Source organism: Sinocyclocheilus rhinocerous, unplaced genomic scaffold, assembly GCF_001515625.1.
Source record: "Sinocyclocheilus rhinocerous isolate Xijiao unplaced genomic scaffold, SAMN03320098_v1.1 scaffold352, whole genome shotgun sequence".
NCBI lineage: Eukaryota > Metazoa > Chordata > Actinopteri > Cypriniformes > Cyprinidae > Sinocyclocheilus > Sinocyclocheilus rhinocerous.
Window position 1 is genome coordinate 463,527 of NW_015642448.1, and position 12,648 is coordinate 476,174.

The 12,648-nt window shown below is 33.7% G+C and overlaps 1 protein-coding gene across 1 annotated transcript in view; it reads left to right on the forward strand.

The window, feature by feature from the left end:
- ppil2 (peptidylprolyl isomerase (cyclophilin)-like 2) overlaps nt 1–12,648 on the forward strand; it is a 43,521-nt gene continuing 30,873 nt past the window's right edge. The window contains exons 1-8 of the mRNA XM_016572769.1: nt 1–163; nt 532–581; nt 1,420–1,465; nt 2,073–2,135; nt 2,848–2,899; nt 7,179–7,230; nt 9,879–9,970; nt 10,751–10,840. Of these exons, the coding sequence (XP_016428255.1) occupies nt 132–163; nt 532–581; nt 1,420–1,465; nt 2,073–2,135; nt 2,848–2,899; nt 7,179–7,230; nt 9,879–9,970; nt 10,751–10,840 (477 nt within the window). The 5' untranslated portion in view covers nt 1–131. The remainder of the gene's footprint in view (nt 164–531; nt 582–1,419; nt 1,466–2,072; nt 2,136–2,847; nt 2,900–7,178; nt 7,231–9,878; nt 9,971–10,750; nt 10,841–12,648) is intronic.

The following is a 12,648-nucleotide window of genomic DNA, read 5'->3' on the forward strand; positions in this document are numbered from 1 at the left end:
GACACATTTTACTGTTGCACTGAACACGGACCGGAAGTGTGTGTCTTAAACAGTCGGAGGTTTTGTTTTGGTTGTTTATGCTTATATAAACTTTTATTCTTTTATTTGCTACAACCTCTTGGTCCGCAAAAATGGGGAAAAGACAGCATCAAAAAGATAAGATGTGAGTTGAAATGAAACATAACGCGAGTAAAATATAACGTGTTTGCACTCAACAGTAACGATTGAGCATTATATAGTTATATTGTCTGATGATTTCACTGAAAACAAAAGTAGTATATTTTTTATTGCAGTGATATCGTGTTATGTGTAATCTGAGGTTCATAACGTATTTGTTTTAAAAGCGTAAAGTTCAGCCGTCATTCATGCGTCTTTCCAATTGCAACTGCTGTATCTTTTTTTTTTTTTTGCCGTGATGTTCTAGCGCTGTAATAGTATTATTTAATAGTAAACTGCTACCCATTTGTTATTTTAATTTAATTCTGATTCTTCAATAATTATAATAACATTCGTTATATCTGTCTGTTTCAGGTACATCACATGTACAGAATACACTCAGTTTTATGGAGGGAAGAAATCAGGTACTTAAACTAGTCTGGATTTACTGAACTTATTTGTATTAAGAAAACATCTGTTGAACATTCAACAGTAAACACAAAGCATTGTGGGATACATATTACAATATGAGTAAAACATGAAAACTGTATTCAGAGACTATTTTACATTTGCGGTTTAGATGCAGTATGTATATTTTATAAAGTAAAGTGAAGTGTCATGTCATGTGAGGGAAAATAAACACATTGCAGATTGTAAAACCTGACATTTGTATGCAAAGAAAGTACACTACCATTCTAAATTTGGGCTCAGTAAGGTGTTTTTTTTTTTTTTTTTGCACTTTTTTTTAGCAAAGATGCATTAAATTGATCCAAAGTAACAGTAAAGACATTTATAATGTTACAAAAGATTTCCATTTCAAGTAAATTGTTCTTTTAAACATATCATGGTTTCCACTAAAATATTAAGCAGCACAACTGTTTTCAACACTGGTAATAATAAGAAATATTTCTTAAAATCAGCAAATTAGACTGATTTCTGAAGAACCGTGTGACATTGAGGACTGGTAATGATGCTGAAAATTCAGCTTTGCATCACAGGAATAAATAACATTTTTAAATAAATTCAAATTGAAGACAGATATTTTAAACCCTAATAATATTTCAGGATATTTATTTCAACAGCATTTAAAAAAAAAAAACGTACAAACCCCAAACTTTTCCATGGTACTGTATTCGCTATGTTGTTTGACTGATTGCACCACATATAGTTTTATTTTGTGCACTTTGTTTGATATTGCTGGTGCTTTTTCCTCCGAAACACACTGGGATAAAATAAATTAGCCTTTTGTCATCATGTTTATAGAAATCCCACGAGCCAATTTCAGACGTCTGCCCTTTGATCACTGCAGGTGAGATTTCACTTCTTTCATGTTTGATAAAAAGTCCTTTGTGTTTCTTCTGATCAGTAATTTAGGTCTAGTGCAATATATTCTGCTTTCATAACTGCTGATCTGGGGTTTTAAACAATGCATTCATTGTTTTATTTTTTTGTGAGTTAAAGCTGTTGTGTGTCAGTTTTTTGTGTCAGTGATTTATGTCAAAATCATTTTCTTCTGTTCCAGTTTAATATGCAGAGACAGCTTTTAGTTAGACATTTGTAGGTAGACTTTCTGAAAATTATGGTATTTTAAAGGGGTCATATGATGCTATTTTAAAGATCATTATTTTGTGTATTTGGTGTAACAGAATATGTTGAGTGTTGACATGCTTTAATGTTCAAAAAACACATTATTTTTCAAATACGCTCTGTTTATTGGAGCAGCCTGATGTGTCTCAAAAAATCATGTGAGTTTGGGCTGTTCTTCTGTCATTTCGGTGGAAGATGGGGAGACTATTTGGAAACAATCAGTATGTTTGTAGATCCGTTTGGTGGCTCGGAAATGACACACAGGAGCTTTAGTTTAGTGTCATACTGTATGCATGATTTTGAATGTTCATCTCTTATCTCTTGCATAGTTTGTCTCTTCAGCCCTTTGAGTATCCCATGTGCACAGTGGATGGGGTGGTTTTTGACCTAATGTGAGTATATTACTCTCACCAACGGCAAAAGAGCAGTCATTTGAAAAAAAAAAAAGTCATTTGTAAAGCTGTTATTTGCATTCATGATTTAATAAAAGCTTACATTAATTATATACTTTTTTATAGTAGCTTATATTTATTATTGCATACACTACCCTTCAAAAGTTTAAGGGGGGCAAAATTAATACTTTCATTCAGCAAGGATGCATTCAATTGATCAAAAGTAACAGTAACATTTACATTGTTACAAAAATTCTATTTAGAATAAATTCTGTTCTTTTGAACTTTCCATTGTCGAAAAATCCTGAAAGAGCAAACTTGGTTTCCACAAAAATATGAAGCAGCACAACTGTTTCAACATTTGATAATAATAAGAAATGTTTCTTGAGCAGCAAATCAGCATATTAGAATGATTTCTGAAGGATCATGTGACACTGAAAACTGGAGTAATGATGCTGAAAATTCAACTTTGCATCACAGGAATAAATCACACTTTAAAATTTATTAAAATAGAAAAGTTATTTTAAATTGTTATAATATTTCAAAATATTACATTTTAATGTATTTTTAATCAAATAAACACAGGCTTGGTAAGCATAAGAGACTTCTTTCAAAAGCCTTAAAAAAAATCTTCATCCCCAAACTTTTGAATGGAAGTGTACATACCTCAAGTGGTGTTGATGCCAGAAAAAAGATTGTGTTTTCTCTTTAGGAGCATTGTGCCTTGGATTAAGAAGTTTGGTACCAACCCCATAACAGGAGAGGTATTTCAGTTTTTATGATGTATAATATTTATTTGACACGGACCAATACACTTTAAAATCATTAGAAGTGAAAGCTCTCTTTCACTTTCAATACCACGACTGAGGTGAGACCCTTGAGCAAGGCACTAAAACCCCAACTGCTCCCGGGAGCCGCAGCACGTGGCTGCCCACTGCGCCGGGTGTGTGTTCACTACTCACTGCTGTGTGTGTGCACTTGGATGGGTTAAATGCAGAGCACAAATTCTAAATATGGGTCACCATACTCAGCCACACATCAAGTCACAGTCACTTCACTTTATGATAAAAAAAATCCTGCATGGATTCAACCACTAGAGGGCGTCAGACTCCATTTGAGTAGAAGCCAAGGCTTAACTGATGACAGCAAGTAAACTGCTATATTATCAACTCCAGATGGTGCTGTCTGTGTATATGGGTCACCATACTCGGCCACACATCAAGTCACAGTCACTTCACTTTATGATAAAAAAAATCCTGCATGGATTCAACCACTAGAGGGCGTCAGACTCCATTTGAGTAGAAGCCAAGGCTTAACTGATGACAGCAAGTAAACTGCTATATTATCAACTCCAGATGGTGCTGTCTGTGTTCTTGCCTGTGCATCCCAGAGTATCCAAAGCTTTAAACCAGAATCTCTTGTTGTACATGATTTAAAAAGCACTGCAGGTTTTAGAAGAAACATATTTAGTGCTGTTTTCTATAAGGCAAGCTAGTATTTAGGGTTAGAAAACCCCCTACTCTAAGTAATAAACTTGGAACTTGTTTGTGATACGGACCTTGAATCATGTGACATACTGAGTAGAGATGTGTGAGAACTTCTTTATGCAATTAGACTTATGATTTTTACTTTTCAGATAATAAACTGGGCTGAAAAATCGCATAGATTTTCCTGAACCTCATATGCGTGCTTTTTTCACCTGGGCCAGTAACCAGTTAACAAACTATTAAAAACCTTTTTTTTTTTTTATAATTGAAATAAAAGATAATATAAATATTACATTTAAAACATAATTTAAAATAAATTAAATAGAAATATATATATTTTAAAAAATGACAAAAACAATAAAAAATATTAAAATAAAATAAAAATATATATAATGGCAAAAGCACATACCAAATTACTCAAATCTAAATGATAAAAATCATGTTATTATATGATATAAATTATAAAATAAAAGGAAATTAAAATTATTAAAAATCTTAATAATTTTAAATGCTACAATATCATATATTTAATGCTAAAATAAAACCAGTAATTAACCACCTAGCAACAACCCAGAACACCCTAGCAACTACATAGGAACACTCTGAAAAACATTAAAAGCACAATAAACTTTGGTAAAAAAGTGCAAATGAAATGTTACGATAACCCAAAGCATTTCCTAATCATAAGTTCATTACATATTTGCCAAACGGTAGGTATTTTCTGCTTTGAGAGTTTCATTTTATGTTTTGTAGTCAAGCTTGATATGTTACTTAGAGGGAAAATGCTCTATTGTACCCAATAGGATTTAAAAATAATCATAACAGATGCGTAAGAAATAAAATTAACAGTAAAAAGTAAAAAAAAAAAAAAATACTATGTCATTAAACAAATAAAAATAAAAGAGGAAAATAAATAAGATGAAAGTGGCAATAAAATGTTAAAATAACGGAAAGCCTTTCATAATCTTAATTTCATTACATGCTGCCAAACAGTAGGAATTTTCTGCTTTGAGAGTTTCATTTTATGTTTTGGAGAGTAGTCAAGCTTAATGCGGTGCTTAGAGGGAAAATAATCTATTACTGTGCTCATCTAGAAATCATTATTGAGACTATAATGAAGATATTTCACAGGCCCACTGATGGTGGCCAACAGCATTCAGTGTGCCAGGAGTGGATGTGGGTGTAAATTGCTGTATAATCAGTTCACTGGATGCACGTCACTGCACTCTTAATTTATGGAATAGGGGTTATAGGATCTCTGTGTGCACGATGCATGCATAATCGGTTAGCACTAGCATCAGCAAAAGTTGTGTGAATGTTTACACGGAGCGTGATGTAGGGCGTCCTGTATTTGCTCGCTTTAAAATCCATATTCAGTGTCCATCAAGGCACATGGCTGTCATCTGTAATGCATCTTTACATCTTCATAGCTGTGCATCTGAGTGAGAGCATGTCTGGACATGCCACTGTGATTTTGTGTGTGTGTGTGTGTTCTTATACACAGTGTGACTGTGTTATCTGAAGTATTCATGATTGATTTGCCTCACTAGATGAAGAGGAGGAAAGTAAGTGCTGGAGTTGACTAGGGCTGATGAGAAACACAGACTGTGTGTGTGTGTGTGTGTGTTTAAGTGACTTTTACAGAGACCTCTTGGACATGCCAGGGCTTGTTCTCCTGGGCAGATATCATGCTCTCATGTGTTCTGCTTTACAAGTTTGTGTTTAAATGGGTAGCAGTGAGGCAGGTTATTAGATACCTGTTATGTGTGTAAGTTTACTTGTATATCACAGGGATTCCCAAACCTTTTTGTCAGCCCAGTAGAAAATATTTACTTGAAGTACCCCTTGAGATTTTAAATAAATTTTTCAATAATTTAATGTCACTTTCGCATATTCACAGTTCTCTGATGCCTGTTAATGGTCACATGACATGCAAGTAAATGCAAAATGTCAACCTTTTTTAGTAATTGTGCTGGACTTTAATGTGAACTCAAACTTCTACATTCACACTGGTGTTTTAGGAAACCAATCAATTTGAATAATAATAATTATTGTTAGAGGTGCTTGCAAAGCAAGGCTTCACTTTTTTATCTTGCAAATGTATTGTTATTATTTGAAATTAATTATAATAATTTGTATTTTACACTACAAGATACAATACTAATATGTATACCTTCAATTAATTTTGAAAAGCGTAGCACATCCGACTATACAGTTATTTAATTAAATCACAGCCATAATTTAAAAATTACACTTAAGCACCATTAATATTACAGCACAGCCTTTTGTATTTATTTAAAATATATTTTACAGTTAATTATTAGCTTTTCATCAACTCTCAAACTCCCTGCCTCTCACGAACCCCCAGGGGTTTGCAAACCCTGAGTAGCATGTTTTATACACAATGGTAATTCAAAGTGCTTTACATAAAAAATGATTTAAAAATAATTATAACAGATGCTCATGAAATAAAATTAAAAGTAAAAAGTAAAAAAAAAAAGTACAATTGATTTGCTATGTAATTAAAAACAAATTAAAAGAAAAAAGAATAATTAAGACGATGCAGTGCATTAGTTGAATGCAGCACAGTGTTCATTCAGTAAATGCACTGCTAAGCATTCTTATAGACATGAAATCACAATTGAACTCATTTATGTTCCTAATAAAAACCTTTTACTGTGCAAATTTGATGAATGCACGATATTCATCACCATTTATCAAAATATGATGCAGTTTTCTGTGTGGGTGGGGAAAAAATTATATTAGCCAATACTATCAAGCCAGTTGTCCAATCAAATTCTAATGGATAAAATCCATTCAGCCAGTCAGACTGCAGCTGGTGTAGTTCCTGCCATTTTTGTGTGCAGTATCCATCAGGTGATCCGCAAACGGTCTGTAGTCTGAGAGAGTCTAGCAGTCAGATGCCCAGCTACTGGGTTTATCACGGAGGGAGAGGCTTAAAGAGAAATAATCCTGAGGGATGAAGAGCTGTATCTTATACAGTCTGAATCAGTGTGTCACTGGACACACAGTGTGGGCAGTTTAAATGTATTGTGCAGGCAATCCTCTGTCACCAAGTTTAAAGCCACTAGTGACACCAAACAGTCTCAACCATGAATGGTTTACTTACAATTTACCTGAATAATAAGCTATATTAGCATTGGAATTTTTTTCCAAGTCGCTTATGTTTACTATAGCTGCAGTTATTTGAACAAAAATACAGTAATATAACTGTTATAAATAAGTATTATAAAACTATTATCTATTATATAATGAATTTTTGAACAAAAGTGTACACAAGTGTACAGTATGGTTAATTAAAGCCATACTAGCCCCAGCATTGCATGATGGTGTTTAAAATTAGTGCTATTCAATTAGCATCTTGTCTTATTATGTGCCGTATGAACTATGAATCAGCCAATTCGTGCTAAATAATTAAACACAATCAGACATTAACAGGGTGTGATTACATTATATTTGAAATGTAGGTGTGTCAGAAAGTCTGACAGATATAGTCACTATCTCCTTAACTTCCTTTTTCTCTCTCTTTCTGTAGAAGCTGGAGGCTAAATCCCTCATCAAGCTTAATTTCAGCAAAAACAATGAAGGTAAATATGTTTTGTGTGTGTGTGTGTGTGCTAGGGTTGGGCGATGTCTACAAAATTGGCATCGGACGATGTCTACAGTGAAACATCGCGATGGACGATGACCTCGGCGGGGGGGGGGCTTGTGGAGTTAGGGGGTGTGCCCGAAGCTTGAATCCTTATAAGGGAAAACACGATTCCTAACACCGTTTCTACACCGGACGCGAGCGGCGCGGCGCGACAAAATACTATAGAACCACTGATCTATAATAGAGATCTATTATATATAGATCAGTCTATAGAACTCATTATAATCAGTGATGCTGTCTACACTGGATGCGGCGAGACACGACTGAGGACGATGGTGAATGATTTGCAGATCCTCAGTACCACTGACAAACATATAAAATGTGTGGCAAGTAATGCCGCTCAGGGGCGCAACTGCACATTTGCCGAGGGGTATGCAAGATCAGTGTCGGCGCCCCCTGTATTGTAGTAGCCTATAACACTAACTCGCGCCGAAAACTTTCTGCAAGTCAATGACCAAAAGCCCATTACTAGCTTGTGCATGGAAGGATACAAACTCATCAGGAGTGAAAAAAGTGACAAAGGTTTGAACCCCTTCCCCCTTTTTTAATACCATAGGGAAAAAAGTGAAAAGTAAAAAAAAGAAGATTCCCCATGATTGTGTAGCCTAGTGAACCAAACTGAGAGACCATTTTGAAGGCTCAGGAAACCTTTGCAGGTGTTTTGAGTTGATTAGCTGATTGGCATGTCACCATATTCTAATTTGTTGAGATAGTGAATTGGTGGGTTTTTGTTAAATGTGAGCCAAAATCATCACAATTAAAAGAACCAGAGACTTAAACTACTTCAGTCTGTGTGCATTGAATTTATTTAATACACGAGTTTCACAATTTGAGTTGAATTACTGAACTTTTCCACGACATTCTAATTTATTGAGATGCACCTGTATATATATAATTTGCCTCAAAATTATTAATATTTTTGCACATTTTTATATAGTAAAATTTATTTTAAAGAACAACTGCAATATTTTTTTTTTTTTGTTCTTTTTTTTTTCAAGAGATAATTCATGGAAAATTTGCCATGCTAAGTGGAAGATTTCTGCCAAGATTTCACCTGGTAGAAAAACAAATACTCATAAGTCATGATTCCCACTAAGACCACTAAATGGCAGCAGAGGATCATTCATTTTCTCCTTTACCATTTCCACTCTGTAATAAAGTTATTTTTACATGTTTTGCTAATGGATTTATATGTAGACATTATAAAACCACTATTATAACATTTAAAAATCTATTTTTTGTCAAAGTTCAGCATTGTTTTGTATTGAAGTATGAAGTAGCAAAAGTTTTCAACTTATTGAATCTACTTAAATTACACAGATTTTGAATTTACAACGGCAATTTTCAGTGAAAAGTGGCTAGTTTGTATCCTTGTTTACAATCTTAGTTTCTCTCAAATGTAAATCAAATGCCCATTCACAAACATGTGTTTCCACCATTGCACCATTGCTTGTTTTCCATTATTGCATATGCCCATAAAGATTTGTGTTATAATAACCCCTACAAATACAATTATATTATATACACTATAAACACTTTAAAGGAGACAGACATGTAGATGTCTACATGTCTACATCCCTCTGTTTTGGAGGGATGATTATTTTTTAAATCATACCCTATTTATTACATCAAAATTTGTTAATAGGTCTACTTTACTATATTTAAGGGTGGATAATTGTATCAGTTATTTATTGCAACAATACATAACTACGATAACTTTGTCTAGTGCTCTTATGAAATTTTATAGCATGATTTGTGAAAATTTAACTATACTGAATGACATGGCAGACTTCTTCATGGCTAGTTTTTGTGTATTTCATTTCATTCTGTAACCTACTTGTTCTACAGATCTGCGTACTAGTGTTAAATGCTATTGTTTTTGACAGCATTGATAACGTATATGACAGATAATATCATGATAATTTTTGCGTTTCCCTTACCGAATGTCGTATCCTGTCAGCAAAAACCTGTCCATGGGCTTTTTTGATTGCTTTCAGTTTAAGTGCCGGCGATGCAGTGTTGCCAGATATTGATACTAAAACAAAAACAAATAAATAAATTAAAATAAACCGAAATTATTTCCAATCTTTTGCAAGTAATATAAGATAAAGATATCGCTGACTCTAAACTGAAACTTCCTACTTTATTAACTTTCTAAAGTGTTAAATTAAGTGGAAAAGACAAGTCCAAAAACGCTTATAATAGCTGGATCTGCTCCCGCGTCCTCACTCACAACTCTCTCAAGCCTCGTTCACTCCACCGGCGTCTCGCAGCGATCATTTTCATACCAGGGACGCTAAACATTCTTGCAAACTGTCTAAACTGAATTATACATGTCATGCAGGCATTCATATGAGGAGTTTAACAGCAAATTAGTCATTCAAATGCCAGCTCAACATCGTGATGTCTATATCAGCCATCGGCGATGGACGATGGCATCGTCTATAGGCCCAACCCTAGTGTGTGCGCACGCTCGTGATCCTCTTACCTGGCCTGCGTCAACAACAAAATGTGCTAATGACAAGAGATAATGGATTGAAGTCCTCTGCAGTGCATATTCTGTCTTTATCTCCTGTACTTTAGGGAAGTACCATTGTCCTGTGCTCTACACAGTGTTCACAAACAACTCCCACATCGTTGCCAACAAAGTCACAGGAAATGTTTTCTCTAATGAGGTAAAACGCACTACATCCCACATGTTTCAAGGGCCTTCTTATATGGGACCATACTCAATACTTCTGTAGCATTTTGTTCTCCCTGAAGTCCAATTATAATGTTATTCAAGGTTTATTGCACCCAAAACAGTCATAATTCAGTTTTTCAGTCATAATTCTTTTTCTTTTTTTTTACCCATTTTATTTATGTTTTAAATTAAACATCTTGTTTTTCTACTAAAGGAATAGTTTACCCAAAAATGAAAATAATAATTTATTAAAATCACTTAAAAATTATTTAATAAATATTTCTAAATGTATATTTATTTGTATAAATAAATTATACATTTGTTAATTAAAAAAATATCTTAAATTATTTTATTTATAAATTTAAATGAATGTATTCACTCTCATGTTGGATTTTTTTCTTCTTCCATGGAACACAAAGGGAACATTTAATTGAAGTTCATGTTCTTTTCTGTTCAAAAAGTATGTACCATAAAAGTAGTCCATATGACTCATGCACTGTTGCAGGTTTTCTGAATCCATATAATGAAATTTAAGTCATTAATGCAGTTGTGACATCACATCCATGATTTCTGAATGACCCATTTTTGCTGTTCAGTTTCCATGCATTGTGGAAAATGTAGGTCTACTCTAAATCATGGAAAATCCAGTTGTTCATGCCCCCTTTAATATCATGCTTACGCCAGTAATTTATTATTGATGCAATAATCTTCTTTAAACTGTATAAATGTGTACATGAATAGTCAATATTCTGTGGATGTTTGTTTTGTTTAGGCAGTGGAACAGCTCAACATCAAGACAAAGAGTTATAAAGACCTGTTGACAGATGAACCTTTTACTCGCCAGGATCTCATCACACTACAGGTGACAGGCACAGAGAGTGTGTGTTTATGACTGTTGAGTATGGTTAAGTGATGTCGCATGAGCAAAGATGCTGTTATATCAGCATGGCTGTAATTTCATACAGATTTTAGTTACAGCTTTTAGCCAGTTAGTTTGAAGTTTGTATATGGCTGTGTGTCAAAACCTGTGCTTTTTGTGTGATTACAGTGCTATGAAATGGCAATGTACAGTCTGTTCACATCCACAGTAATTACAGCTGTCGAGAGAGAGACAGTCAGGCTGATTCTGATGATTGACAGACAGTCAGAGAGGAAATCATTTGCATGCCACAATAATAAATATCTTCTCAGCTTTTATAGTAATTATTCATATTTTGAATTAGATATAGAATTTTCTATATTTTCAGTTTTCATTTTAATTTAAATTGTATGTGGTTTAGTCATTGTTTTTTATATATAGCTATATATAACTTTTTAAGATTTTTATTTTTTTATTTGAATAATTCTAGTACTTAAACATATTTCAGTTAATTGCCAAATCAACATTTCTAATTTTCATTTAAGTTTTTTTTTTTTTTTTTTAATTTAAGGTTTTTTTATTTTTAATATTTTATTAATTTAATATTTTATTTTATTTCTGCTTTATTTCAGTCACCGCAAACAATTTTAATAGTATCTGTTTTAGTTAACTATAACAATACTGATCCCACAGTCATTTCATCGGGATGAATCTTAAAATACTGTTTCCACATGAGCCACATGTTTCCATATGATTTGTATTTTTAAATTAATATTTAAACCCCTTTTCATGACTAATGTCCCCATAAAACCTGGTAACAAGGATGCCAAAAGCTAGACAGAAAAATTCGTTTGTAGCTTCTAACGTCTGACCACTAAAGGATGTTTGGACAGATTTACAGCTGAAATAACTTTTTGGTAAGGTAAAATTAATATAAACCCTTAAACAAAAAATAAACAAAAACTGCACAATTGTGCTTTGAAACCTATATAACTGCAAACAAGTCCCTCATTATGTGAAAATAAAAATCAAGGCTTAGTTATGGTCTGTGGTAATCGACAGCATGCCATCCTCAGAGCTTCATCCCTGAAGATACCTTTAAAACCTTCACATTGTGAGTTTGTGTTTTGTTTTGTCGATGAACATGCTTAAAATGAAGACCGCAATAAAGCACTAGTTGAGGAACTGCACAGTTTATGAATAAAACACAGCATGTTTATGAATAGATGGGATTAAACAGTACAGCAGCATATGGCGACTGTCCAAAGTTGTGTTAAGCCTTACTGTAAATCCATTTGAGTGTTTAAAAATTCTTATGTAACCAGGGCCAAATTTCTATACAAATCTATGCATGGCGCTAGCATGTTAGGATCTGTGTTAGTAGGTCATGTACAGTGGGTATAGAAAAGAATCACCCTCCTTTAAAATAATCACATTTTGTTGCTTTGCAGCCTGAAATGAAGATGGACTATCCAGCCTTATTTACTTAGTGCAACTTATAGCATCCAAGTGAAAGATATAACACCAACATGTCAGAAAAAAAAAAACAGAATCACTGAGTTGGAAAAAGGATCACCCCCTTGTCAGTATTTTGTTCAACCACCTTTTGTTTTAATTACAGCCTTTAGTCTGTTGGGATATGTCTCTACTAACTTTGCACATCTAGACTTTGCAATATTTGCCCACTCTTGTTTGCAGAACTGCTCAAGTTCAGTTAAATTTGATGGTGAGTGTTTGTGGACTGCAGTCTTCAAGTCATTCCACAGATTTTCAATGGGGTTTCAGTCTGGGCTCTGACGAGGCCATGCAAG